The 27,549-nt window shown below is 40.5% G+C and overlaps 1 protein-coding gene across 2 annotated transcripts; it reads left to right on the top strand.

The window, feature by feature from the left end:
* Positions 1-461: 461 nt before the first annotated feature.
* On the top strand, positions 462-25,917 carry aacs (acetoacetyl-CoA synthetase). Of its 2 annotated transcripts, none has more exons than XR_015842507.1 (18): positions 462-758; positions 1,623-1,726; positions 2,433-2,553; positions 3,237-3,350; positions 5,569-5,666; positions 5,920-6,034; positions 6,497-6,578; positions 7,199-7,352; positions 8,288-8,368; positions 8,478-8,602; positions 12,451-12,515; positions 15,043-15,165; positions 20,416-20,529; positions 20,933-21,058; positions 22,451-22,520; positions 22,736-22,800; positions 23,555-23,613; positions 23,800-23,885. XR_015842507.1 is itself a non-coding variant. In XM_088290164.1 (18 exons), the coding sequence occupies exons 1-18, from the start codon at positions 629-631 to the stop codon at positions 24,688-24,690; spliced, it is 2,022 nt and encodes a 673-aa protein (XP_088146290.1). In that variant the 5' UTR covers positions 462-628; the 3' UTR covers positions 24,691-25,917. The 2 variants fall into 2 exon arrangements, 1 of the variants encoding a protein (XP_088146290.1); XM_088290164.1 differs by lacking the exon at positions 22,736-22,800 and adding an exon at positions 24,553-25,917 and having other exon boundaries at positions 23,800-24,002.
* The last annotated feature ends 1,632 nt before the right edge of the window (positions 25,918-27,549 follow it).

Raw genomic sequence — 27,549 nt, 5'->3', positions numbered from 1 at the left:
AAATTTGTGACATTAAATTAGATATATACAATTTAAAAGTCTGAGCTGCAGTGAGATGGTGAAAAGCGAATTGTGATATAGTGTGGTACAAATGTACATACTTGGCACCCACTAATTCTCGTAAAAAATGTATATATAAATCTATTTATTTTCGCTATGCAACTAACAACTGCAAATACCCGGGAGCCTGCAAATTTATTACGGCCACCCTGTTCAACGTTGTTGCTAAAAAGTAACTTATTCAAAAAACAGTAAATGGTTGGAAATAAATCCACTGTTATACATGTTTGGATTGGAATACTAATTAATAATAATTCAATATAACGAAGAGTAAAAGAATGAAAAACGGATTTACGTTACAAGTCTTGAAACGTTGCTTAAACACCACATGCTCTTGAACCAATTTATGTGACGTATGCTCATCCGTGGGCACTTGTCCTCTCCTCTTCCCCGCCCCGCCTCGGTCGACACTCTTCCGTGACAGCCGCGCGAGGTTCCCACTGGAGTGCACCGACGAGCCGGCCAGCTGACTGTTAGCTTAGTTTATAGCGTTCAGCCAGAGCGAGCCAGCCAGTCAGCGAACGAGCGAGCGACGTGTAGTCGAGTAAATACGGGAAAGGACGCCAACATGTCCAAAGACAAGATCGACAACATCATGGAGGCGGACAACAAGGTGCTATGGTACCCGGACTCCAAGAGGGACACGCGGATGGACCAGTTCAGACGGCAGGTGAACCGCGAGCATGGGCTCGAGCTGGGTGAGTCACTCGCTGGCTTGGTGGAGCTCATTGCGTTAAGGGGCTTGCTTCAATTTAGCTTTCATTGTTGCGGGATTACTGGCCGCACAGAAGCAGGACAAGTGAGTCCTGACACAGTGTACCTCTGCCAAGGTCGGCCAGTGTCAATATAAAAGAACAAGTTTTCCAAATACTCTAAAACTGTCAAGCGCCCTTTTAAGATTGATGGCGGATTATGAGAATTTCCCTTTATTAAAAAACAAAACAAAAAACACGCTAAAAGACACAAGTGTCCCTTTAAGATTGATGGCGGATTCTGAGAGCTTCTCTTTATCAAAAAACAACAACAAAAAAACCCACTAAAAGAGACAGGCGTTCTTTTAAGATTGCTGACAGATTAGGAGAACATCCCTTTACTAAAAAACTAAACAAAAAAACGCTAAAAGAGACAAGCGTTCCTTTAAGATTGTTGCGGAATATGACAATTTCCCTTTATTAAAACAAACAAACAAACAAAAAAAATGAAAATGGCAATGGCATCTATATGGGCAGAAAATGGATGGATGGACAAACAAAAAAAAATAGGAAGCGATCTGCTCCTGGATCAAACTGTCACCATCACAGATACACTGCAACAGCATGTTGTGAGTGATGCCAGTAGCTGAAGTTGCTCCTTGCGAATGTTCTCATTTTGTATTTGTATAATTGACCCTAAGTGCAGACCAGAACTTCAAGGTAGCAGTTTGCATGTCGCATTCACAAAACCCTTATAACCGCGAAGGTCTTCTTCCTTCCCTGATTTTCAGTACTTGAGAAAAGGGTTCCATTTTGCAGGGCTGTTTTGCCGTTTGACTCAATATGCATGTGTGTGTCTCTTTCCGCAAGTCAACTACGTGGACTTGTACCAGTGGTCGGTGGACTGCTACGCCGACTTCTGGTCACAGGTGTGGAGCTTCTGTGGCGTGGTTAGTTCCAAACCCTTTCACCAGGTGAGTTGGTGCTCAATATATACTAAAAAAATAAATAACAAAAACCCTAAATGAAATGATGACACAGCAGTATTTATTTTATATTGAGACTGTGTGCGGTCTCACACAGAAACAAGACAAAACTCAGCCATTGCGTCTTGCCGCATTTAGATAAAACTGTAGCGTGCAACTAAGTTTGGGGGGGATGGGGAACTGCCTTGTGACAGTATGTTCTCTTTATAGCTTTCAAATGATGTGTGTGTGTGTGTGTGTGTGTTGCGTATATTTGTGTTGTATGTGAATTTGTTTGCATGTGTCTTTTTTGTGTGTGTTGTGTTTGTCGCCATCTGTGTGTCCATGTCTGTATGTGTGTATCCATGTGTGTGTTCATAATTATTTTGCATTTTACATTTCTTGTTGGTCTGCGCATTTCCGTTTGTATCTATATGGGCTCTGTGTCTGTTTGTGTGTGCACCATTCTGTGTTATCTGTATGTCCATGCACCATGTGTTTGTGTGTGTGTGCTTGTGTCCTGGTGTGTGTCAACGTGTGCTCCCATTTGTGTGTGTACGTCGGTTTTCGTGTTTATGTGTTCCGTGTATCCATGTGTGCGTCTGTATTTGTGCGTGATCCTTGTGTGTATCCGTGTCGGCTTGTGTGCGTGTATATGTGGTGTGTGTGTCTGTCCATCTTTGTGCATCTGTGCATGCTTGTGTGTGTATTCCAGGTCGTGGACATATCCAAACGTATTTCTGACGTTCCCGAGTGGTTTTCAGGCGCTCGCCTCAACTACGCCGAGAACCTGCTCAAACACGCCGAGCAGGACAAAGTTGCTCTTTATGCAGCCAGTGAGTGCACTGTGCACGCACACGCATGCACACGCACACGCACGGGAGGAATACGCTTTATTAGAAAGGCTTCAGTCAAAATTGATGTCCTACTTTTGTAAATACCCACATAGCCATATAATTGTTGTGATGTATAATATTTCATTATTTTCTGATCTTTACATGTTGCGTTTTTTTTTTGCATATAAGTGATTCACTACTTGTAATTTTACAATCTTGTGGAATTTTGATGCCAAGTTAGTGTTGTAGTGAGGAGAGGAGTTTCAACATTGCCCTGTTTCATAGAAAAGTGATGCTTTGTTGCCATCATGTGCCATCTATCGGCAATTGCAATCTCTCTCTCTCTCTCTCTTTTTCTCTGTCTCTCTCTCTCTCTCTCTCTTTCTCGCTCTGTATCCTTTAGGTTGCACGATCAATGTCCCCTTTATTACATTACTTTGAGTAGTTGCGTGTGTGCGTATTGACTAAAGATTGCTCGCACTACCGTCCTCCCTGTAGAGTTCCAATGTAATTATGGTTCCATCTTTTGGCTCCAGTTACCCACCAGATAAAAAAAAAAGTATTACACATCACTATTTGTCATATGCGTGTAAATTAAAAAAGTGGATGATGCACTCCTCATGTTGGAACGGTAACTTTACCGAATAATTCACGGGAAGAAAAAAAAAACGATTTTTTTTCAGCCGAGGCTAACGAGGAGATTGTGAAAGTCACCTTCCGGGAGCTGAGGCGTGATGTGGCGTTGTTTGCCGCCGCCATGAGGAAGATGGGCGTCCGTACGGGAGACAGAGTGGTGGGTGAGTTTCCAGCATGCTCCTGCTGATGCTAATATTGTAAAAACAACCCTAACAGCACAACAATTGATGCTGTCTAACAAAATGTCCAACAGGCTAAAAATGTGTCTGGCAGATTAAACCTGAGGTTCATTTGAAGTTGAGAAGACTCAAACTCTGAATGCTAATGCTATAAATAAAACAAAAAGAATCAATTTTGACAAAATAGTGAAAGTGTATCTGACCGATCAACAAGGGGTTGTTTGAAAGAACAGTTACACAAATATAGAAGAGGACTAAGAATGCTAATGTTGTACTTGCTAACGTATGAATGCTAATGTAGTTATGTTATTGATGAAATGTGTCTGACAGATCTACAAGGCGTCATCTGAATCAGACAAACACATTAAGTAGGGTCTGACTCAGAATGCTAATGTTAATCCTTAAAACAAAAACAATGTTGTGGTTGATAAAATGTAAAACACACTAGAATTGTATCCGCGAGATGTACGAGCTGTCATCTGAAACAACAGATAACCAAATAAATTAGAACGCTGACTGATTCTGCTAATGCTAAAATCAGATCAATCAATTTTGTGCTGCCAAAAAGCTATATTTCATAGTACATAGCTAAATGTAGCTAAAGCTGTTGTCTAAAACAACAAACGGAGAATATTTCAAAACTAAAAACTAAACAACAAAAAAAGTTGTTGTGGTTACCAAAATGTCTCACCCGCTACAAATATATGTATCATACAGAGCCACCACAGGTTGGTAGCGACAACTAATAGTCAAATAAAAAAGACTTGAAATGCTAATGCTAGTGCTAAAAACAAAAGTGTCACGGCTGACAAAATGTCAGACCAGCTAGAAATATATCGGAAAGATCTATGAGGGTTTGTTGTAAACAGTCGCCTAAAGAAGCTAACCCAGAATGCTAATGCTAAAAACAATGCTAATTGAAAATATGGCTCCGAGTCTCTAAAAGTAAGTTAAGCTGTTGGCCCACGTTTCAGAGTCCTTTTCGATGTGGACGTTAATATTTGTCTTGGGTGGATTTCTCTGCCTGCCTTGATGCATCCGGTACAAAAAGAAAGCTGCGCCCTGCCCCACCTGTGAGCAAATACCATAAACAACACATCCAAGCAAAATCAAAAATAAGAAGGGTGGATTTACCAAAGGTATCAATAAGACAAATACAAAAAAAAAAGATGTGGGTGTAAAAGTGAATTCGTTTTAGAATTATAATATTGTGCTTTGAAAATGTATAATGGACAATTTAGTTCATTTAAAGCCTTGACTGATAAGGGAAATCTAACCCTAGCTTTAAACCCTTACTTGAAATCATACTTTAAAAATTCTACAGTCAGGAAACCTGAACCACAGCTTGAGACTAACCCTTCTTTATTTTTCTAAACTCTTACTCTGGCTTCACACCTTTCCTTAATATCTTAACCTAGGTTAATCTGAAACTCTAACCCTTATTAAACATTTGCTTGATAAAACCATGCTGGATAACCATATCAAGGAGAGAGTGAATACTCGGACTGGTATCGGTCTGAAAAAAAAAGTGGTATTGAACATCCTTCATCATATCTTTGAAACAAATCTTAATTGTTCATCTTTTCTGGATCATTTTATGTGCAAATGGCGAGCGATCCTCTGAATTATGGAAGAAAACTGTGCTCATGTATGAAGAGAAATCAATAAGGCGTTGTCCGCAATGTCCTTGTCCCTTCCAGTTACTACTGAGACGATATCTATGAGCACTTAGCTGATGAGCTAGCACGCACACGCAAGCGTCTCTCACGCACGCGCAAGCGTCTCTCACGCGCGCACGCACTCACAACACACACGCACGCACAATGCTGCTTGCTCTGGTTATTTCGTCAGTAAATCATTCATGACCACATAGCAGTGTGGTGGCATTTTCATTCCATGCGGCAGCACTTCGCACGCATGTTTCGATAAGATCAATACAGAATGGACTCTTCGACAGAATTGACTGAACTTCACTTTCTTGATTACATGCACTAGCACCAAAAAAAATAAATAAATGAAATACAGAAAGAAGCAAGATGATTAAAAACCAACAAAAAATGAAACACCTCATTGAAAACCCTAACCATGACGTCAACTGCTTTGTATGACGTGAAAATCTATTAACAACAAATTCCTATTGAGTTGTTTTTCCTTGGTATGACTTTCCGTCTGTTGTGTTAATGTGTGCGTGTGCTCATAGGCTACCTTCCCAACGGCATCCACGCAGTGGAAGCCATGTTAGCAGCAGCAAGCATCGGAGCCATTTGGAGCTCCACGTCCGTCGACTTTGGGGTCAATGTAAGAACATGTTAAATTTTTAAATGCATTTATTTAGTTGAGATATGATGATATAAAAAAACAAAACATGATCAATAATCCCCAGATCTCTACATGTATGTTTTCTAACTTTAAGCTTTAAAATGCAGTTGATACCTTTTGTGGTATTGTAGCGCCTCCTCTGGACAATAGTGGCAAAACAACTGCAATACATGCAAGGAGGAAGGCTCAATGCATAAATTGTACCTTCCCCCCTTCTTTGTGGCGTTGTCAGGGCGTTCTGGACAGGTTCTCACAAATCCAGCCCAAGCTGTTGCTCTCCGTCGCCGCTGTGGTTTACAATGGGAAAACTCACGACCACGTGGAGAAGCTCACCTGCGTCGTCAAAGGTTTGGTACACGGTCATGAAGCCCTAATCCTTCCTTGAAACCAACCCCAACTACAACTTGCCTTTTGCTTGACTCAAAAACTGTAACTCCACCTTGAAACCATAATTTTAAACCCTATTTCTCTCTTGAAACACATCTTTGAAACCCTAATCCTTGAAACCCTAAAACTGGCTTCAAATCATTCATTGACATTCTAACTATAACGCTTCAAAAACTTTTAACCCTTAACCCTTATCTTTAAACCAAAATTTCTCTCCCGAACTAATGTTTAAAACTCAAACCCAGTTTTGAAACCCTTATAAACCTGCTTCCAAACTCCATCTCTCGCTTCAAACCACTCTCTGAAACACTGCCTGTGGCTTCAAACCCTGACTTGAGAAGCTCTTCACTGTATTTCTCTGTCATGAGAAGAACAAAAATCCCCAAGATGTGTGTGCATGTGCGCGTGTGTGTCCCCTGTAGGCCTTCCTGACCTGCAGAAGGTGGTGGTGATTCCATACGCTCGCGACAAAAAACATGTCGACCTTTCCAAGATCGCCAACAGGTATGCGCACAAATAATAACAAGATATGGCTTACGGCGTAACATTTATGCTAATTTCTTTTAGCCTGTTTACGTCGTTTCACAGTACTTGTTAGTATTAAGCAAGTGGACTTTGTTTGGACAAAATGATTGAACATTTTGTGTGTGAGTCAGAATTACTGTGGCGTCAATGCTAACTTCCGTTAGCGCTCTCTATGGTTTTAGTTTGCGTTAAGATAGCAGACATTTTGATATTTGAAACATTCTCTTCTGTTGTTTGCTCTGTGACATCTAAGCTAATTTCCGTTAGCCCGTCTATGGCGATTCACATTGTATGTTGGCATTTTGGTTGAAAATTTTGGCAATTTGATGTCCAACATTTCATTTTCTTTTGTTTTATATGTAACTTTTGTAATAAATTTCAACTGGGAGTGATAACTTGAAGCTACGACACTATGCCTCTTATAAGAGAACTGTGCAAGTGAGTCTTCTTGTTTTCCCCCTCAGGGATATTATACGAGAAGTCTCCCATTGATTGAAAGAGTAAAGAGAGAATGTGCTTTCTAAGGAGCTTAATGTCTTTTAAAAGAATCACTTTGCTCTATATATTTCTGAGCTATTTATTTACGTTTGCCCGTCCAGTGTGTTTATCGACGACTTCCTGGCGTCCGGTCGTGGCGCTGTTGATCACCTCCCCCAGCTGGAGTTTGAGCAGCTGCCTTTCAGCCACCCTCTTTTCATCATGTACTCATCAGGGACCACCGGAGCTCCCAAGTGCATGGTCCACTCTGCCGGGGTGAGAAGAATGTTTGAACTTGGCTCGACAAGGAGCGCTAAACACTAACACTGGCTTGACACCCTAATTTGACACCCCAGCCATGACTTCAAACCTTATTTTGAAACATAAGCCAAAGCTTCACAGCTTTGGAGCTTCTGATGTAATTCTGTATGGAAATATCCCTGCCATTGTGTAATCTTCCACAAGAGGGCAGCAAAGTTCCATCAGCACGTTGGAGGATGGTTGAGTGAGTGGCAGCCAAGCCTAGACGAGCCTAAGTCAGACATACTCATTTTAAAATACTACCCCTTACTTGCAACCTACCCATGGCCTAATACGATGCTTAAAAAGAAAACAAAAAAATCCGAAAACAAATCATGGCTTGAGACATGAATTTGAAACTGTAACCCCAACTAAACGTAGTTATAAATATTATTTAGTGGCCACACACGTGCCACAAAGTAGTACGTTGTGCCCTTTAAATAATACTTTGTCAATGCAAATTGGAAGAGAGAGGCCACAAAAAAAAATTGTGGTCAAAAATTGCAAATTTGTGAGCATGAGATATGTATGACGTGCGCAAAAGAGTAATTTGTGGGTTAAATATTCATTTGTGGCTTCGAAATACTCATTTGTGCCCACAATAAACTACTGTTCACGAAGTACTGTAAATTATATTATTGAATCCACAATTTTAGATATACCTATTTTGTGGATGGAAATTTGGATTTTGTAGCCTCAAGTGGGGATTTTGTGGCTTCAGATTAGTATTTCGTAAAAACACAATATATTGTAGCCAAAGATTTGTATTTTGTCATATCAAAATTAAATATTGTGACCACAATGTACAAAGTAGTATTCGGTGGCCACAATTTAGTATTTTGTGGCCTCATTGTAATATATTGTGGATTCAAATTGTTATTTCCGTATGAATATATTGTGCGTGTGTGCAGGGCACCCTAATCCAGCACCTTAAAGAACACATTCTCCATGGCAACATGAGCAGCAGTGATGTCATCATTTACTACACCACCGTAGGTTGCCACAATGACCGGCTCTCATTGACCAAGTGTGTTGTTTTTACCACTGTAACGGTACGTGTGTGTGTGTGTGTGTGTGTTGGGTGTGCCCGCGTGACATCAGACGGGCTGGATGATGTGGAACTGGCTGGTGTCGTCGCTGGCGGTGGGCGCCTCGGTGGTCCTGTATGACGGCTCGCCACTCATGCCGACGCCCAACGTCCTCTGGAACCTGACCGAGACGCTGGGGTGAGCAATCCGGCAGCCTTACCCCGGGTTTGGAACCCTCTGTTGAAGCCCTAACCTTGGTTAGAAACCTTCCCATGCAATCCCAAACAAATTGAAACCACAAGTCTTGTTTGAAACCCTGACCTGAAACCCTTATTTGGAGCCCTAACCCTGGCCTGAACCTTACTATGACATCCTAACCATAATTTGAAATTGTAACCCTGTTCGAAACCCTACACTGAAACCCTAACCCTTCCTTGACACCCTAATCTGAAACCCTGTTCCTGCCTTAAAACCCTCCATCGAGCGTCTCCAGTTGGTCCAAAATGTTGTTGCTCGCCTCTTGACTGGTATTTCGAAAGAGAGAGGACATAACTCCTACTCTGGAGTCCCTTCACTGGCTCGCTGTACATTTTAGAGTTCTCTTTAACATTCTGATGTTTTCAAATCTTTAAATGGCCTTGGCCGAATGTACCTCTCTGAGCTCCTCTACCCCTACGCACCGGCTTGCTGCCTTAGGTCTGCGGACCAGACGCAATTAGACGTGCCAAGGACTAAACGATGGCTCAGAGAGGATTGAGCCTTTACCGTTTTCGGTCCCTCTCTTTGGAATAACCTCTTGGTAAATGTTCGGCTAGCCCCGTTGTGTCCCGTCTTTAAAACTCAGATACTTTTGGGGAAGAAATACTGGTAAACGTGCTGATTAAAATCCTGTATTTGAGAAAGAACTGAATTGTTGAGTGCTATCTAGTTAGTCACCCTGAAAATGCATCTTCCTTTTGGAGAGTTTTCTGGAATACCCACTTTAGAGCGGTTCGTCGTCTGCTATGAGTGTGTGTAAATAATAAAAGGGAAAAAAAAAAATAAAAGTTACATGTCAAGAGAAAAACACGCTACAGAAAAGTAAAACAACGATCACCTGAAATATCTCATTGAGCTCAGTAACAAAGTATTTGTACTTGGTCCCACCCAGGAGTGGGACTTGTTGAAATATGAGGTGAGGCGTGACCAGGATATGTTCGCTGGAGCGTCAGGCGGAGAAAGACGAACAGAAAACAAAAAACCCAATCAGGTCCAGCGACTTTGGCGCCAGGCAAACAATAAAAAGTCAAAGATAACGCCGCTCCCTCTTGCGTAACGTCTCCTCTGATCAACCGGAGCAGCTTTGATTGCTATGGTTACCACTAACGTCAATCACTCCCCCTAAATTAAAAAAAAAAAAAAATGACGACGACTCGTGTCCCTTGAGGGAAGCAGCATGGACACGCAGTGATGGGATTGACTCTGAAAGTTCAAAACTATCAATTTTCATCTGAGCAGTTGTTGGGGTGAGAGTGCAAAGGTCACCGCGAGTTACATCACTACGTGAGATACAGTCGAAGGGAACACAATCCGTTTTTCAAACTTCCACATTCGGCCTGGGTGATTCCCACAAATTGGTTTTGTAGAGCCTCTTGGAATGATTTGAAAATTCAGCCTCCTAAGACAGTTTTGCTTGGCAACATGAAATTTGGTAGACACGTCTATCATAAGTTGACCTTCCAAAAAATCTCAAGAGGTTCTGCCTGAGAAGGGGCAGGAAGTCAGCCATTTTAGTTCAAAGTAACAGTTTTAGAATCATTTGAGCCATTTTAAAGGGTCCTTTGAATTTTTTGAGAATTTGGCCAGTTCCACTTTGCAAAACGAAATTGAATTAGTATTTTTATCATGAGTCAACCCCAAAAAAAGTCTATATAGCGTGGCCTTGAAAATGCACAGGAAATCCGTCATACTGGTTTGAAAAAAAGTCTCAAGACGCCATGCCCAAAAAGACAAAGGAAGTGTAGTGTCATCTTGGCCATTTCCAGATGGATTAAACTAAATTGCAGATCACGGCACGGCATGGCGGCCAAGATTGGTGACTTGCCATAAAACAAGTCTTGACCAAACATGTCTTGTGTGATGAAGTTCCCGTCCTAAAGATCGCGGTATGTTTTTTTATTTGTAAAAGCTTCTTACGTTACGTGATTACCATTAACGCGTCAAAAAGCAACTGCAAGTAGCCGTAAATGCCAATTATCGGACGTAATAAGGCGAGTAGACCAGTGGAAGTCCAAAATCAAAAGCTGGGAAGCTTCACTGCGAGTTTAAGCCTCTCGGAAGCTCTGACAGATTTAGCCCCAATTAAATGCTCCAACCTCCCTTCGCACGACGAGGGTGTAAAAAATGTTCTTGTCAGCCTATCCCACAGGGCTTTACCCGCCCCCCGTTGCGGCACTGCGATGTGGGAAATGTGTCTGCACCCTAATTGGTTAAAAAAAAAAAGTCTATCCCGCTTTAAAAGCTCCTATCTGTCTTGGTGCCCAGGCGGCAGCTCTTCTACGCGGTCATTTCTGACAAAAAGTACACACACACGCACACATACAGCTCCACTCCGTCTTGTTAAAGTTCTGTCATCGCCATAATCAATTAAAGCAGCAGCAGGTTGCCAGCTATCTTCACACGATCCAGTAAATCCAGAAATCCATATTTCCTGGTGAGAAGTGAAAAGAGCTCATTAGTCAGCAATTTTCTTTCTTTCTTTTATTTATTTTTTTTGACCTGAGCACGTCTCCTGCCGCAGTTTCCTGTCGATGTCAAAATGACGGCGACGTTCCATTGCTGACGGCAACGTGGTATTGGGAGCGTGACACCTTAAATCGTCACACTTTTGCTGACTGCAGCGCATATTTCAGTCGGGGTTCGGGAGCTGAGGTGACACGTCTAGATGGGGCTCTTCCGAGGTCTCTGGATGAAAATCTGCCCAGTTTCCCCAAGCAAAGTAAATCTTGGTCCACATTTCTCAAGAATCCATGTCTGAAAACTTACAGGAACTCATTCATTAATGTTCCAAGTGGCCCAAAAAGTCTTTTGAAGCCATGGTTAAAAAGACCATTCTGGTTTGAAGTGGCCATTTTAGGGACGAAGATGAACTCAAGACTTTTGGAAAATTCATCCCCCAAAGCATATGTCACTAAAAAAATCTAAAATTTGGAAAGCTTATCTATTGTAAATAGCCATACAAAAAATTCCCAAGATCTTCCTGAAATGACATTTTTGTGTGACACAGCCATTTTAAGGTCATTTCCAGAAATCCAACAAAGAAAAATGCAAAATTCTGCCCTTTGAAGCCCGTTGCACTGCGCAACATGTCATTTGGTAAACATGTCTTTCAGGAGTAGACAGGAATAGGTCTTCACAAACCATGGCTCAAATAACACCGGATATCTGCCATTCTGGTCGCAAGTGACCCTTTTATAGGATCTTTTCCAGATGTCTTACAAAGATGAACCCAAGAGTTTGGGAAAATTCTGCCCATGAAGCATATTGCACTAAACAACACAACAGTTGGAAGGCTTTTCTATTATTATTTGATCCACAAAAAAAGTACCAAGATGCTATGCCTTAAATGACATATTGGTGTGACAGACGTTTTCAAGTTTATTTTTAGAGGTCCTACAAAGAAAACCCCTCTGAAGATTTTTGAAAATTCAGCCTCTGAACGTTGTTTCACTGAACAGCAATTTGGTATCTATGCCTATCTGGGGTAGACCCACAAAAAAAAAGAGAAAATGTCAGCTCAGAGAGGAACACTTTCAGATTTTCCAATACAAAACCATTGGACTGGATCGGGTCTTCAATGTATTGTTTCACGTTAGGGTTTTAGGTCAGTGTTTCAAGACAGGGTGAAGGGCTTGATAACGGAGCTTCAAATGAAGGTTTCAAGTCTGTGTTAGGAGTTCAAGCCATGTTTCGGTTTTCATATGAGCATTTCAAATCCAGAGTTTGTTGACATTTGGTGTCTGAACTTATCTGTCACCTCAATGAACATTTTCTCTCTTCTTATCCAGCATCAGCATCTTCGGCACTGGCGCCAAGTGGCTGTCGGTGTTGCAGGAGAGGAACCTCAAGCCAGGTCAGTGATGCGCACGCACCAACCATCCTGGGCCGGGCCGACTGGCTCATTGTAGTGGGAGGTTTCCCTGACAGCAAACTGTCCCACTTTTGACACTCCACATCTCAACAGTTCATCAACACAACAACCACCAACTTCCTTCCTCCCAGCGGTGGGCTCATGTCCCACCCTGGAGCTCTATTTCGTGATCCTTTCAGTCGCATCCAACTTCTCACACCGTTTCTCTCACAGACACAAGGTGTAGTTCACAACCGAAGTGGCGGTCACACTATGGCGCCCTTCTGAATGCTCGCCAGATCATGGCATACTTCTTTCCCGCAAGCCATCCCACTTTTGACACCAAACCTAAAAATGAGAATGTTCTTTTGTTATAATCAAACATAACTCAAACCACCCGCGTAAAGAGGCAATGGTGAATCATTACACCCCCGACGATTTAATGTAACCAATTTGCCACGTTTATGCAGATTTTTAAAAAAAAATTTTTTTTTTGTTTTCTCGGCCAAAACAAGGGCAACGATGTAGCCGTTAGCTGAGAACGAGGACGGCGGCGGTCGAGGAGCGAGAGGAAAGGGTTGTAAGATTAGGGTGGTAGCTAATAAGCGCCGACACGGCTCCCATTACGAGTGCGGTCCCCTTTTCTATCTCGGGAGAGCCACAACACTAAAAGCAATTAGCCGGCGCGCCCGGTGACTCGTGTGAAGAAGCGTAACAGGCCCTTTTATGCCGGTGATTGAGTGTCAAGCACGGCAAACTGTTGCTCTCGCCGCCGCCTGAACGGCCGAAAAGACATTGGCCGGTCGAGCCGCTCGCCGTTGTCATCGTCATCGTTAGCATTATCGTGTCCATCTGCTCTTATTGTTCAAGCTTTACTAGTGCTGGTTCACTGCTGGCAACTGCTGCCTGTGGGCGTGTGTTCGTGAGTGTGCGCGTACATGGTTGTGTTTTGGTGTGTGCAGGTACTTTAGTGTATTTGTGTATGCATGTACGTGTGTGTTGCTGACCAGGTTTGAGATTCCTCTCCACTGGACAGCACATCCTCTTGCTCGGCACCTGTGGATTCACCCTTTTTTTCTGCATTTTTTATTTTTTTTTTGTGAACCAATCCTGTTTTTATGTGGCAAACACTTAATGGGACAATGAAGCTTCAAATTTGTTTCATAAACCAGTTATTTACTCCTCTAGATGTCACTGTTGATTTAAATGTGTTGAAGAAATGGCAAGTCACTTTTCTTTCAGCCCAATGTTGAACAGAGTGCCATGTTGAGCAGTCAAAAAATACAGCAACTGGTTCATGAAGGATGATTGAAGCTTCATTTTGCCATCCCTACTTAATGGCGGTATATCACCAATTAATCAAGTGATTTGATTTAGGGGTGAGAGTAATTTGAGTAACCCGATTAAAAATTGTAATTGTTCTACGCTGTTAGGAAGACTAAACCATAAGACATTTGTGCTATATATATATAGATTGCTACTTTTGTCTTTACTTTCAAGGCAGTCCTGTTTTATTTCTTTTATGAAAGTGTCTTTTTTTAAATTTTAATGTTTGTTATTTTATTAATTTCGTTAAATATAGTAACCTTAGGTACACACGTGTGGGTGTGCGTGTGCGTGTGTGTGTGTGTGTGTATACGTATACAAGCTTTTATGTCAGACAAATTAGAATTAGAAATTAGAAATCCCTTTATTGTCATTGTACTCAAGTGTGCAACGAGATTAGAGGGCTCCCCTCTCCAGTGCAATACAACAATAATACAGACAAATATATAAATTAGATAAATAAATAAGAGAGTGCAATGGAATTTAGTACTGAATAGTGTATATAAAAACACATCACAATGCTGTTCTGCAAGGTAAGGGTGTTCTCGTGTGTGTGTGAGAGTTCAGAATGGAGATGGCTCTCGGAAAGAAACTGTTTCTCAGTCTATTGGTCCTCGATTTGATGCATCTGTAGCGCCTGCCAGAGGGCATCAGGTTTATTTGAACAGGCTCCTGCAGGTGACTGTAGATCAGGGGTGTCAGGATCCAGTCCTGGAGAGCCGCTTGCCTGCATGCTTTTGACCTACCTGATTCAAATGATCAGTTCATCAGCAAGCTCTGAAGAAGCCTGATAATTGCTCTTTTGAATCAGGTGTGTTGCAACCGGGAGGGATGGAAAACATGCAGGACACTGGCCCTCCAGGACTGGACTTTGACACCCTTGCTGTAGAGATGATGCCGGTGGGGGGGGGAAACATCTAAGCATTCATATTATTTATTTATTGTGGTTTTTGTTACTTCCTTAAAATACTATATATAAATAACATTAAGATAATTTCAATTCTATAAAATGTAATTTTCTTTCATTAATATGTCTATACTGGATATGAATTACTGTCCAAAAATTGGATTTCCCATCATTTTTGTACAGTAAATCAGCGAGAGAGCGATGCAATAATTTTCTTATGGAAATTGTGCTTTTATCAGCCATATGCTAGTTTGCAGCCCTCAAATAAAAAAAAAAAATCTCTTTTTTCCCCTGCAGCCGAAACCCACAACCTTCAGTCTCTGCACACCATCCTGTCGACGGGTTCCCCTCTCAAACCCCAAAGCTACGACTACGTCTACCGGTGCATCAAGAGCGACGTGCTGCTGGGCTCCATCTCAGGTGATTTAATTTTTTTTTTTTTTTTTTTTTTTTTTTTTTTTACAATTTATGTTTTTTATCTCTCTTTTATTCCCCTCCGAGTGGTTTCCCCACACACCAGCTTACAAAAAGGATTGACACATAAAGGGGAAAAATGTATAGATGTGTACATTTTTGCACACAGCCACCCACAGAGGCCCTTTCAGCCCATTGTTGTGTTGACAGGGCGGCAGAATGCTATCTGTCTCTCTGTGTGAGCTCTGAGACGTTTAACATTTGCTGACTGACACATTAAGAACACACATTGCGCACACACACACGCACGCACACCCCCACACACACTTTCAATAGCAGAGGCGTGAAAAGACGGACAGTAAAAGGCTTTTACACATCCATAAATAGATTTTCCCTTCACCCCAAATACTACAGGGAGCAATGTTTTATCTGTTATTTCGAGGTTTTTACGCTTTATTTTACTGTAGAGCGTTTTTGCAGGAGTGAGTTTCACTTTGCGACATGAAATTTGGTAGGCTCGTCGATCATAGGTTGACTTAAAAGTCTCAAGAATCCATGACTGACTACACACGGGAAGGCAGCCGTTTGGCTTTTCATGCAGCCATTTCTGGGATAATTGTTTGGCTTAAAGTGCTATAGCAGTGAGCGATGAATGCTTGCGAAGGTAGCCAATGTTGGATTCGTCAACTTTTCTAATGAATGTTGACGAGCATCCGGGGGTCACCTCGGTCATTAGTGACATTTAGCAACTTTTAGCCATGCTTAAATCTCTAGCTCACTGAGCAGTGAAGGTTGGCGAGTGTTTGCGCTTGGCCCAAAAGCAGATTTTTCATCAGTCTATGTTCAAGGGGACAAACTGTCCCAAAGATGTTCGCCGGACATTCGCCAGCGGTTCTAATGATTGCCAATGTTTTTTGTTGTCACAAACAAAGTTTGATCATGAAATTTTGATGGGGAAAAAAAAACATTAACGACGGGCTTTAGAGCACGAATGTTTGTGAAGCGTTTGCGCAAGACGGGTGGCGACAATTAGTGGCTATTTGGGACAGTTTTGCCACTGTTTGGGATCCTTTGGTACCGTTTGCCAACTCCTGAAGTAACAGACAATGAAAAGGCGCATGAATCTTCCCCAGCATTCAGTTTTCTGCTGTCCTCTGTCGAAGTGGTGATATGTGTTGCTCATAAAATTGAACACAAAAAACTTTTCCTTACAGGTTGATGCAGGCCCTTTCACCACTTTTGCTTTTTATGTTTTTAAACTCATCCAAACAGGTGTTGTAAAACCGACTGGCTTCCTCCTTGTGCCATGTTTCCTCTCACATGATGATATGAGAATGGGTGCTAATACCTCACTGAGTGGTGAAGGCTGTGCACAAATGGTTTGGTCATGTGGTCTCAGCATTGGCCAATCAAATGGAACTTTGCCCATACGTCTGCATATGACTTTTGCAAAGGGAAAACGCTCGCCAAACTGAAGTATGGGCTTTAGCAACAAGATATTTGGTAAACATGTCTATCATGAATTGACTTACAAAAAAAAAAAAAAAGAAGAAAAATCAAGGCGCATTGTCTAGGAAGACACGGACGGGAAGGGAGACATTTTGGTTTGAAGCAACCATTTCAGAGGCATTTTTTTGCCATTGCAAAGGCTCTTTCAAATTGTTGGAAAATTCAGCCGACCAAAGCCTGAAATTTGGAAGGCAAATCAATCATGGGTCCACAAAAAAAAAGTCTACCACTTTGGATTGAAATGGGCATTTTAGGCTGGAATAACTTCATTTTGCCCACGTTTGCCGAGTGTTCGACCTTTGGCAGTGTAGTGACATACGAGTTACAAAGCCACTCATTTACATCTTCATTTTCACCCATTTCGACAGTGAGCCGCGTCCTGTTTGCTTTTCCTCCTCGTTGTCATGGGCAACAGCAGGCTGCGATGCTGTTGGCTGCCAGCCCACCTAACCTTGACCCCTGAGGCCATGACGGGGTGTGTGTGTGTGTGTGTGTCAGGATTCATCCTAGCATATGTGGCCGACCGGTGGTCACTGTGACATATGCGACGGGACCCCTTTGCCCATTTTACCCTGACAAGACACGCTCTCTGTTCAAGTGTGTGTAGCAGTGTGTGCCTGAGAGTGATAAATCACTTCAGCAGGTGACGTGAGACCCCCATGGCTTCTCATTGGGGGATTTTAACACTTTGACTGCTGGGTCCCCACATCCTGATTGAAGATGGTCTGATTCGCCATATGTCACTCTCTCGCGCAGCTCTCATCTTGATTTGTGTAATATTGTTCTCGGTTTTGAAAATTCCAGCCCCCAAAGCCTTTTTAACTTTGGAACATAACATTTGGTAGACATATCTATCATATGTAAAGCCAGAGAAAAAACATGCCTGAAAACAAACAGGAAATGTGCCATGTTCGATCAAAGTGGCCAGGTCAGATCAACGGTGAACATGACTGTATTAGAAAATTCACCCCCCTCAACATAACATAGACTCATGAATGTTGGGTGAACATGTCTATCATGAGTAGAGTTAGAAAAAAAGGCTCAATAATCCATGCTCATAAACACACAGGAAATCTTTTATTTCATTTTTAGTTCATTTTGGCCAATTCAAAAACAAACTTGCAAAGATTTTTAGAAAATTCAGCCCCCTCAACGCCTGTTTAACATACTCATGAAAGTTGGGTGAACATGTCTATCATGAGTAGAGCCAGAAAAAAAGGCTCAAGAATCCATGCTCATAAACACACAGGAAATCTTTTATTTCATTTTTAGTTCATTTTGGCCAATTCAAAAACAAACTTGCAAAGATTTTTGGAAAATTTGGCCTCCAATATCCCTTCAACTTAGCAACCTGAATGATGGTATGTCTACCATCAGTAGACCCACAAAAAAGTCTAAAGAAGCCATGGCCGAAAAATGGACTTTCCACTCATCTATTTTGGCTGTGTTGGATCAGCTGATATTTTGCATTTTGTGCACATTTTATGATCGCTGTCACAACTGTATTTTGACATCTCCTCATAGGTTTAGGCGCTACCGCTCCGTATGTACGTGCTCCAATAACTTCATTGCACGGAGAAAACGTTTGCTCCTCGTGTGCTTCTTGTGTGATTCCTCTAATCTATACCAGTAGCTCTTTCCTTTGTGGTAAGATACTGCAAATGCTGTGCCTCAAATGACTGAAGTATCGCTAGTATTGTTCTAAGATTGAGAATCGATCTTAGTGGCGTCAAAAGCATCGACAGCTCAAGCGGTATCGATCCCCCACGCCACTCCAGCAGCTTGATGAGCGTCTTGTCACTGTCAAAGCGCACCCCGTGCTGTTTTTGTTGTCTTTGTGTTTTCACTCAGACACATCGCTCCCAACCATTGGTAGGATACTTTGAGATTTGAATTATGCTGCCAAAATATCATTTTGGTAAACAAACTGGCCACAAGCATGTTGATTGATTTTATATATATATATATATAAATTTTTTTTTTTTTTTGCACCCCCACATATTTTTCCATCCACAAATGCTCAAGAGCACTTTTGTTTCATACTCAGTAAACAGTACAAAAGTATAGACAATAAATAAACATTTCATTTTGATAGACAAGTTGCTCCATCCTGTAATGATTGTGATAGGCTGACTTTTTCGATAAGATTTTACATTTCATTTTGGCCACTTCCTGCAATCTTTCAAAGAGGCACCCTTCTTTTGAGATTTTATTCAACCCTTATTAAATTTGGTCTGTGTATACTAGACAAACGGACACCGCAAAAAAAAAAATTGTATGGATTTTGCCTATTTGTGGTCTTTAAAATACTTTTTTTCAGAAATTCAAACAAAGCCTGTGCCTCAGGTCATGACCGCCAACCCTGTCAGAAGATGCCAAACATTCTCTCACATGAAAAGCTTTGAGATAAAAATACACATCTGGCATTGAGATAAATGATAGGATCTGAGATATTCTGTACTTTCACCTGCACACAACAGCAAAGAAAGCAACAGTGCCTAAAATACACTTTGTGTGCCCGCCCATACAAGTCAGCACAATAATGAAATAATTGCGCATCTTCCCACTCGAGAGCTTGCGCGTTTAATCAGAAGTTTCCTCCGGACCCCCGTGGGATCTCATTAAAGCGCGCTATGAGAGCCTGATATAATAAAAGTAAGGCCCAGGGATTGATGAGAAGAGGAAGAGATAGAAAGGAAGCTAGGAAGGGCAGAGAGCAGCAAACAAGATGGATGACGGCGGCTGCCATGCATACCAGGTAGACGTGGAACAATGCCAAGAAAGGAGATGAATGAGAGGCGTCAGGAACACCACATTATTGGGAAGCACAAAGAGACAAATGGGGGGGGAATGCGCCTCCGAAGCCATTTTCACTCAGCAGCCTGAATTTTGGTGGCCATGTCTATCATCACGAAACCCACAAAAAAGTCTCAAGAAGACCACATTTGAAATGGCAATTTTAGGGACATTCCAGTGGGTCCTACAAAAACATACTTGACCGAGGCCTGGATCGCAGTTTTACTTCGACCTGCCTACCAAATGTTGCTATCATGAGTCGACCCACACAAAAAAAATCTCAAGAAGGAATGTCTAAAAAGATGAAAGTAGGCAGCCGTTTGAAATGATCTTTTTTATGGTCTTTTTTTTTTAACCTGGAGATTTTAACAAAATTGCAGCCCCGAAGCCACTTTCACTTAGGAACAGGAAATTTGGTGACCTTGCCATAGCCGAAACATCAAAAGGAAATCTTTTAGTTTGACGTTAGTATTTTAGTCCCAATTTAGCATTTTCCAAGAGGCCATCAAACACTCGTTAAAAGAGAGATTTTAAGTTCTCAGCCTCAGAACCTGTTTCAACGTGCGGCACAAAATTTGGTAGATATGTTGATCATGAGTAAGACTCACAAAAAAAATCTCTAAACGCCATCCCTGAAAAGACAAACGAAGCCATTTTCCTTTCAAGTGGTAATTAAAACTCAACTTGCACAACCACAATATTATTGTTTGAAAATTCAGCCCTTGAAGCTAGTTTTTACTTAGCATCATTACATTTAGTAAGCATATTAATCAGGATAACGTCTCGAGAAGCCACTTTAAAGCTGCCAATTTCGGTTCTATTTGCTCACTTGGAGGGTTTCTGTCAAAGCCAAACTCCTTTGAGAGATTTTCTGATCGAGACCAAATTTACTCATATATCTTAATGAACGATTTACTGTTAAAACATAATTTTTTTTGTGTCTGCTAACAGGTGGCACAGACATCGTGTCCTGCTTCATGGGTCAAAACCCAACAGTTCCGGTGTATCGGGGAGAGATCCAGACAAGAAACCTGGGCATGGCTGTAGAAGCGTGGAATTTTGAGGGTAAGAAATCTGCACAGTGGGTGAACAAGCATACAATTGCTTACGGGGCCTGCCTGAAAATTCAACCTTGGGCAAGGAGCTGTCACAACATCGCACACTTGTTCTCCCGGGTGGACTTTTTTAATCCTAGCGTTAATTAGGCGGAACATTCCCAAGGTAAACCCAGTTGACAAAAAACGTAAGCCAATTTTTTAATAAGAGTTTTTATCTAGCTTTAAAGCCCTTGCTGTGTCACCCCCCGCCCCCCCACACACATTGATTGCAGTCCCAAAGTCCCCTGCTAGCCAGTGGATCATTTAAAGACACTTTTTGTAAGGAAAGAGCTCGCTAAGCCCCTTTAACACCATCCTGAGGGAGAAGGAACTGTGAGATATACCACCAGGTGTGTGTATGTGTTGTTTAGGTAAGCCAGTTTGGGGAGAAAGCGGCGAGCTGGTGTGTTTGAAACCCATCCCGTGCCAGCCCACGCATTTCTGGAACGATGAAAACTGCAGCAAGTACCATAAAGCCTACTTCTCCACCTTCCCGGGTCAGTAGAAAGTTGACACGGGTCATTGTCACACTGTCAAATTTGACAGCTGGTTTTGAAAAAGCAAGCTGGATGGTGCAGTTTACTAGTTTGCTTAGTGCCGTGGTAATTTATGGTCACCTGGAGGAAAATGTAAAAATGTTTAATGTGGAATTAGGGAAAATACAAAAATATTTGGAATTTTTTTTTAATTAAAAACATTTTTAAAAACGCAAATACTACAAAACACCAAAAATACGGAAATATTACATTTGTAGCAAATGGAAAAATATTAGATGGAAATAGCATTATTTTAAAAAAAAACGAACATAAAAAATGTGCACGTTCATACTCTAAATAAGAATTTTAGAAAACAATACCAAAATATTAGTCGAAAAGTAGGTAGTAGATGCAAAATTCACAAATATTATTAATACCAAAATATTAAGGGGAAAAATAAAACACATTACATGACTAAAATAAATCTACATTGGAAAAATAGCAAAAGAAGAATAGAATAATATAGAAGAATGCTTAAAAAGAATAAATCTTTTCAAAATTGTGAATATTAGAGGAAAATATTATCCATCCATCCATTATCAGATACACTTATCCTCGCGAGGGTCGAAGGCTTGCTGGAACTTATCCCAGCTGAGATAGGCGGGGTACACCCTGTATTGGTTGCCAGACAATCGCAGGGCACACAAAGACGAACAACCACTCACACCTAGGGACAATGTAGGGTGTTAAATCTACCTACCATGCATGATTTTGGAACGTGGGAGGAAACCGGAGTACCTGGAGAAAACCCACGCAGAACATGCAAACATCGCACAGGAAGGCCGGAGCTGGAATCGAACGAACCCTGCACCTCCGGACTGTGCTGCGTGCAAACCAGTCAGCTACACTTACTGAATGAAAATAATAAAATAAATACCAAGAATATTAGGCAGTAATAGATGAAAATTTCCCAAATGTCAACCGCAAATATTAGGAAAGCATAGAAAATGATTAGAATGCAAAATATTTGAAAATCTAGAAAAGAAATGTTTTAGAAGAATATTCGAAAAATACAAAAGGAATACAAAAATGTAAAAATGTATTACACAAATACAAAGTCAATAGGTGGCAATACAATTTCAGTTACGGTGTGTATGAGTGTAAGAGTATTTCATCCCAATTGGTCTAAATCCAACCATGAACCAGGAAAAAGCGCAGAGTGCAAAAAAGGATTTCCCCCTTATCTTTCAAATTGAAGTTAAGCATTGGTTTGGCCAATTTTCTCCTTTCATTTCTGCACTTAACTTAAGATAATGGACTTAGCCCCCCCTCAGTTCTAACTGGCTCATTCAACTATGTGTGACTTATCAGTTTACAAGAATGACAATTTGTGTGGCGTCTTGGTGTTTGCAGGCGTCTGGGCCCACGGCGACTACTGCAAAATCAATCCCAAAACGGGAGGCATCGTCATGCTCGGCAGGAGGTCAGTAAAACGCGCCGGCTGCTTGTTTGCGTTCTTACGGAACATCTGCCACCTACCTGGCTAGTCGTTCATTTTACTTTGAAAAAGTATCCAGCTCTGCACATGGAGGCTCGTTGTGTTTTCTTATTCAGCATTTGAATGGTCACGAACCTGAAAAGAACCACAACTGGATTTTCAATTCAAGACATGGAAGTGACATTTTTCTTTTTTCGCAGTGTGAAAGCTATGCTTACTCCGAGGTACATCATTTAATCCTAAATACTCGCCTCACACAAAAAAGGTGATTAAAGTTTAACTGCTTTCTTTTTTTTGAAAGATGTGTCTCCTGCTTAGGAAACGAAGGTATAACAATAATAAATACTATTGAAAACCCATATAGATATGCTACAAAATTCTTTGACAAAATATGCAAGATCAGAGAAAAACTGAGAAAATTGTAAAAATAAAATGGACAAAAAATATAAGAAATGCTACAAAAAATATTTTGGAACTCTGTGTAAATAAATATTTATATCATATTATTATATATTCATCTTTCATATTAAGTAGATGAGGCACTCCACAAAAGTATAAAATTGTAATTAAATACATAATAACATTTGGTAACAAAGAAAATAATAAGAACATAATGATAGTCACTAGCAAGGACAAAGTAATCCTCACATAAAATCATATTTGAATTATACTGCATATTACAAAACAGACACAAGTAGAAAATAATTAGAAATAATTGTAAAAAATAAAAATGCTAAAACCCCCCCGACAATTATTGCTAAACAATACACAAATATCACAAGAAATACAAAAATACTAGATAGAAAAAAAGAAATCCCCAAATACAAAAATAATGGACAAAAAATGACTGCCGGTAAATGTAGTCAAATAATGCGAACTTATCAGATTACATGAAAAATACACTAATGGTTATCTGTTATCCATTTGTCCACGAAAACTATAACAGCTTGTCTTGACAGTGTTCTTGTCTTCTCATCCAAACAAACTGATTGTCTTCTCTGTCTATATTGGTTCCACAGTGACGGAACATTGAACCCCAATGGCGTTCGCTTCGGCAGTTCGGAGATCTACAACATCGGTGAGCCGACTTCTAAGTTGATTTATTTAAAAACAAAATAATAATAAAAAAATCATAGGTTGTCCGTGAAGTACGTTTTGAAATTATTCATTTTGTTCTAATTTTGGGGGCATTTGAAGAGGGGTGTGTAGACTTTTTCTAGCCAGTATAAAAACAGTGCTGTGGCGTCTTTTGCATGCATCGCAGTGGAGGCCTTCGAGGAGGTATCGGACAGCCTGTGCGTGCCTCAGTACAACGCAGACGGCGAGGAGAGGGTGGTCCTCTTCCTCAAGATGGCGCCCGGGAAGCCCTTTAGCGGCCAGCTGGTGGCCGACGTGAAGGCAGCCGTCCGAAAGGCGCTCTCTGCCCGACACGTGCCCGCCCTCCTGCTGCAGATCGCCGACATTCCTGTGAGTAACAAACACGTTTGTACTTAAATGTAGAGAACTAATTGAAACTAATTGAATTCAAATGCATTGCTCGTAAAAGTAAGATGACATTTTACCGATACAAATGTTTTAAAACAGCAAACGATAAAATGCCAAAGTTTCACACTACTGAACTTCCAAAAGTAATTCTTTCACATACCACAAGAGGGAGCCACACTTGGGGAATCATCTAAGTCCTTCTCAATTATTTTCCATTACGCCCCCCTAGGAAGAAGGAAACATTTTGCCCTAACGCACGCGCACATAGAAACATACACACCTTTAGTCATGACTAGAACTATCATTTGTCTATAAAATTGGTGTAATTGTTGTTTTTATCTTGCATTTGACAAACACTCCACATATACATAAAAACTTAAACTAATACTAAAACGAAACTAAAATGAAGCATTAGCCCAAAAATCAAAACTATCAAATCTGCTCTAAAAAAAATAATTAAAAATCTTAAAAAGTCAAAATTAAATAAAAACACAGCCATCCTGTAATTTGCGTTCTTCTCGTTGTTGTTTAGTACACGCTGAGCGGTAAGAAGGTGGAGGTGGCGGTCAAACAGGTTTTGGCTGGTCGCGAAGTTTCCCAGCGAGGGGCTTTCTCCAACCCCGACTCTCTCGACCTCTACAAGAACATTCCGGAACTGCAAAACTTCTGAGACACAAGGGAGTCGCAAAAGAGAACTTTTTGGTTTAGCTGCTAGTTTGACCAGAGAGCAACGAATGACTGTCGCGCCAACATGGGAAGGTACTCTTAGCTTTGGCATTAGTTTAGGATTAGCACTTTGGTTTTACGTCTGCCAACATTTTATCACTTGCTTTGAGCTCCCAAAACTGTGAAATGCGTAAGTCACACAAAAACTGCAGTTGGCGATCAACTCAAATCTCATGGTTGTGGTCTGACGAGACCTTCAGGTTAACACTATTGAGACACTTTTATTTTTGTTCTATGATATTCCAGGGGAAAAAAACCAAAAAAAAAACCAACAACCTCTTGTTCCACAATGGATGCAAGCATTTGGACTTTAATTGTTCTTGTTGCTTCTCAGAAGTAGACTATATGGACAAACGTATTGGAACATCTTCCACTCTTGTGGAAAATCCTGGAGAAAAAGGTACTGCCTAACATTCGAATAGAAAGTATTGGCTTTGAACTTTAATGCTTATTATACATTTTTGGGTCTAAAGCATTGGGACATTCTCCTCGGAAATGTTGAGTGGAATTCATAGGTAACATTCAAATGGTTAACAAAAATGGGCGCTTGAACGTTAATTCTTATTATTGGTCTTCAGAAATGGCGTATTTTGATGAAAGTATTGGGACAACTTCCAGTCTTCTACACCATAACAGGCAAATGCCCAATGCTTTTGTCGCGTAAAAAGGAACTTCTTTATTTTTAAAAAAATATTATTATTATAACAATATGAAAGGCAGTGTGACTGAGGTAATTTGGTTCCATGAACCAGGCAGGTACACAGTTTGCATCAACAAAACTAAAAGCGTGTAGATATTTGTGTCGAAAATACGGAAATATAAACTTTTTTTTTTTTGTCCATTCCATGCAGACGGGTCAGTCAACTCTAAACATCCGACATTTGTTGTATTTTTATTTTGTATATTTGTTATCACGCTTGGGACAAAATACATTTTCTCGAAATACATCTCGATTATGAATATTGTCCTTATGCATGTTGTCAAAGTGACAAAATATTTCGAATGGCCCCACAATACATCACCAATGTTTAAAATTAAAAAAAAAAGTGGGAAAATGTATTTAATTTAATGAGTGTTTATTTTAATGTCATGTTTCTTTAATTCATGGGAATTGTATTTGTGTTTGTGTATTTAATGCATTGTTGAAATTTATTAAATTTACAATACACAATTTAGTATTCATTTGATTTTTGTATTGTTTTTAATTAGTAAGATTGAATAATTAGTATGCCAATTCATACTCATTATTACATTTATGCACATGTTTGTAATATGTACATTTCAATAATATTAATTATTTTGGTTTATTAAATTTAATAATATTCAATATAATAATATTGTTAGATATATTGACATTTTATTATATATTTGAATTCATTGAATTAATTGGACTTTAACCATTATCATAAATGAAACTTTATTGTACATTTAATAATTATACTGCATTGATAAAATTCATAGTTACTTAATCGTTACTTAAATATACAAACATATTACATTTGTAATACTGTACATACATTTTATAAAGTATGAAACTTTTCATCCAACACATTTATGAAAAAAAATACTTTCATTTAAATGTTTCAAAGACATACAATTGATTTTACATATTAAAATGCGCCATTTAAAAACACTTTTTTGGGGGGGGGACATTGCACAATTAATTATTTCCTTGGTGGAAGTAATATGTTTGGAAGGTTGATAAGAACACAAGTTGTGTCCTAGGTCCTTGACAGCTATTTCTTTCGTGGTCTTCGTGTTCCTGAATGGAGAGATTTTGTGCGTGCGTGCCTGTGCGTGCGTGTACGTGCCAGTCAGTCATTTTGATTGACAAGCCAAGCGGTTTGCCTTCAAACGGTCTCCTACTAACCTTTAGAAGCGCCGGCGCTAACACCTGTCAATCAACAAGGGAACGACGACTTCTACAAAGGAAGATAAAAGTTCAACATGTACTTTTAAGATGTTTGCATTTTGTTTAGGAAGGAAGCAAATGAAAGGAGCTCATGTTAAAAGTGTCGCGATGGAACTGAGCGCTTTATGAGATTGAGGGGATGAAATTGTACAATAATGACTAATGACACCTCAGTTGGATGCGGGAAATCAAGACGCTCATTTAGCGCCTTCATTACACCGTAATCGGAATGGCAAATTGACAATTCGTACGTTATCACATTTTCCCATTGGCTGTTTTGGGAATCGCTATCTTGTGAATTGGCCATTTTCCAGTACTGTTAGTCTGCGTAATCAGTATAGGGTATACACAATATAAATACGTAGTCCGATCTATAAAAACTCCCATATCGTGTTAAGGGACTATTTGCTTAATCGTTTCAACCCTAGAGTTAACGATGTCGTCCACTATCTAAAAATCATTAGGTGTGCCGCGGAAAATTATGGCTAGTATTTTGACCCCAATGCATATATTTTCTATTTTTTTTAATTTATGTAGCACTTACCATAAAAGGCAAAACGATGAAATGCTCTTTCACCAGACGACTGAAGGTACATAATAAACTTTTCTATGCACATTTTGTGAATTGTTTTGCTGAATGGTATGCCGTGATATTTTTTTTTCCCAACGTGAATTGTGTGCCTTCACTCACTAAAGATTGAGAAACACTGGTATCGTGGTACACTAGCCTGACTTGCATGCGGGTAGCGTGGGATCGGTTCCCGCTTAGTGACGGAGTCTTGCCACCAGTTCTGGGTGTAGTCCGCCTTTCGCCCAAAGTCAGCTGGGATAGGCTCCAGCACCCTCTCACAACCGTGTCCAGGATAAGCACTGTTGAAGATGACACATGTA

The sequence above is a fragment of the Idiotropiscis lumnitzeri genome, chromosome 1, assembly GCF_059441095.1.
Source record: "Idiotropiscis lumnitzeri isolate Australia: NSW breed Sydney's pygmy pipehorse chromosome 1, RoL_Ilum_1.0, whole genome shotgun sequence".
Lineage (NCBI taxonomy): Eukaryota > Metazoa > Chordata > Actinopteri > Syngnathiformes > Syngnathidae > Idiotropiscis > Idiotropiscis lumnitzeri.
This window is presented reverse-complemented; position numbering and strand designations above follow the sequence as displayed.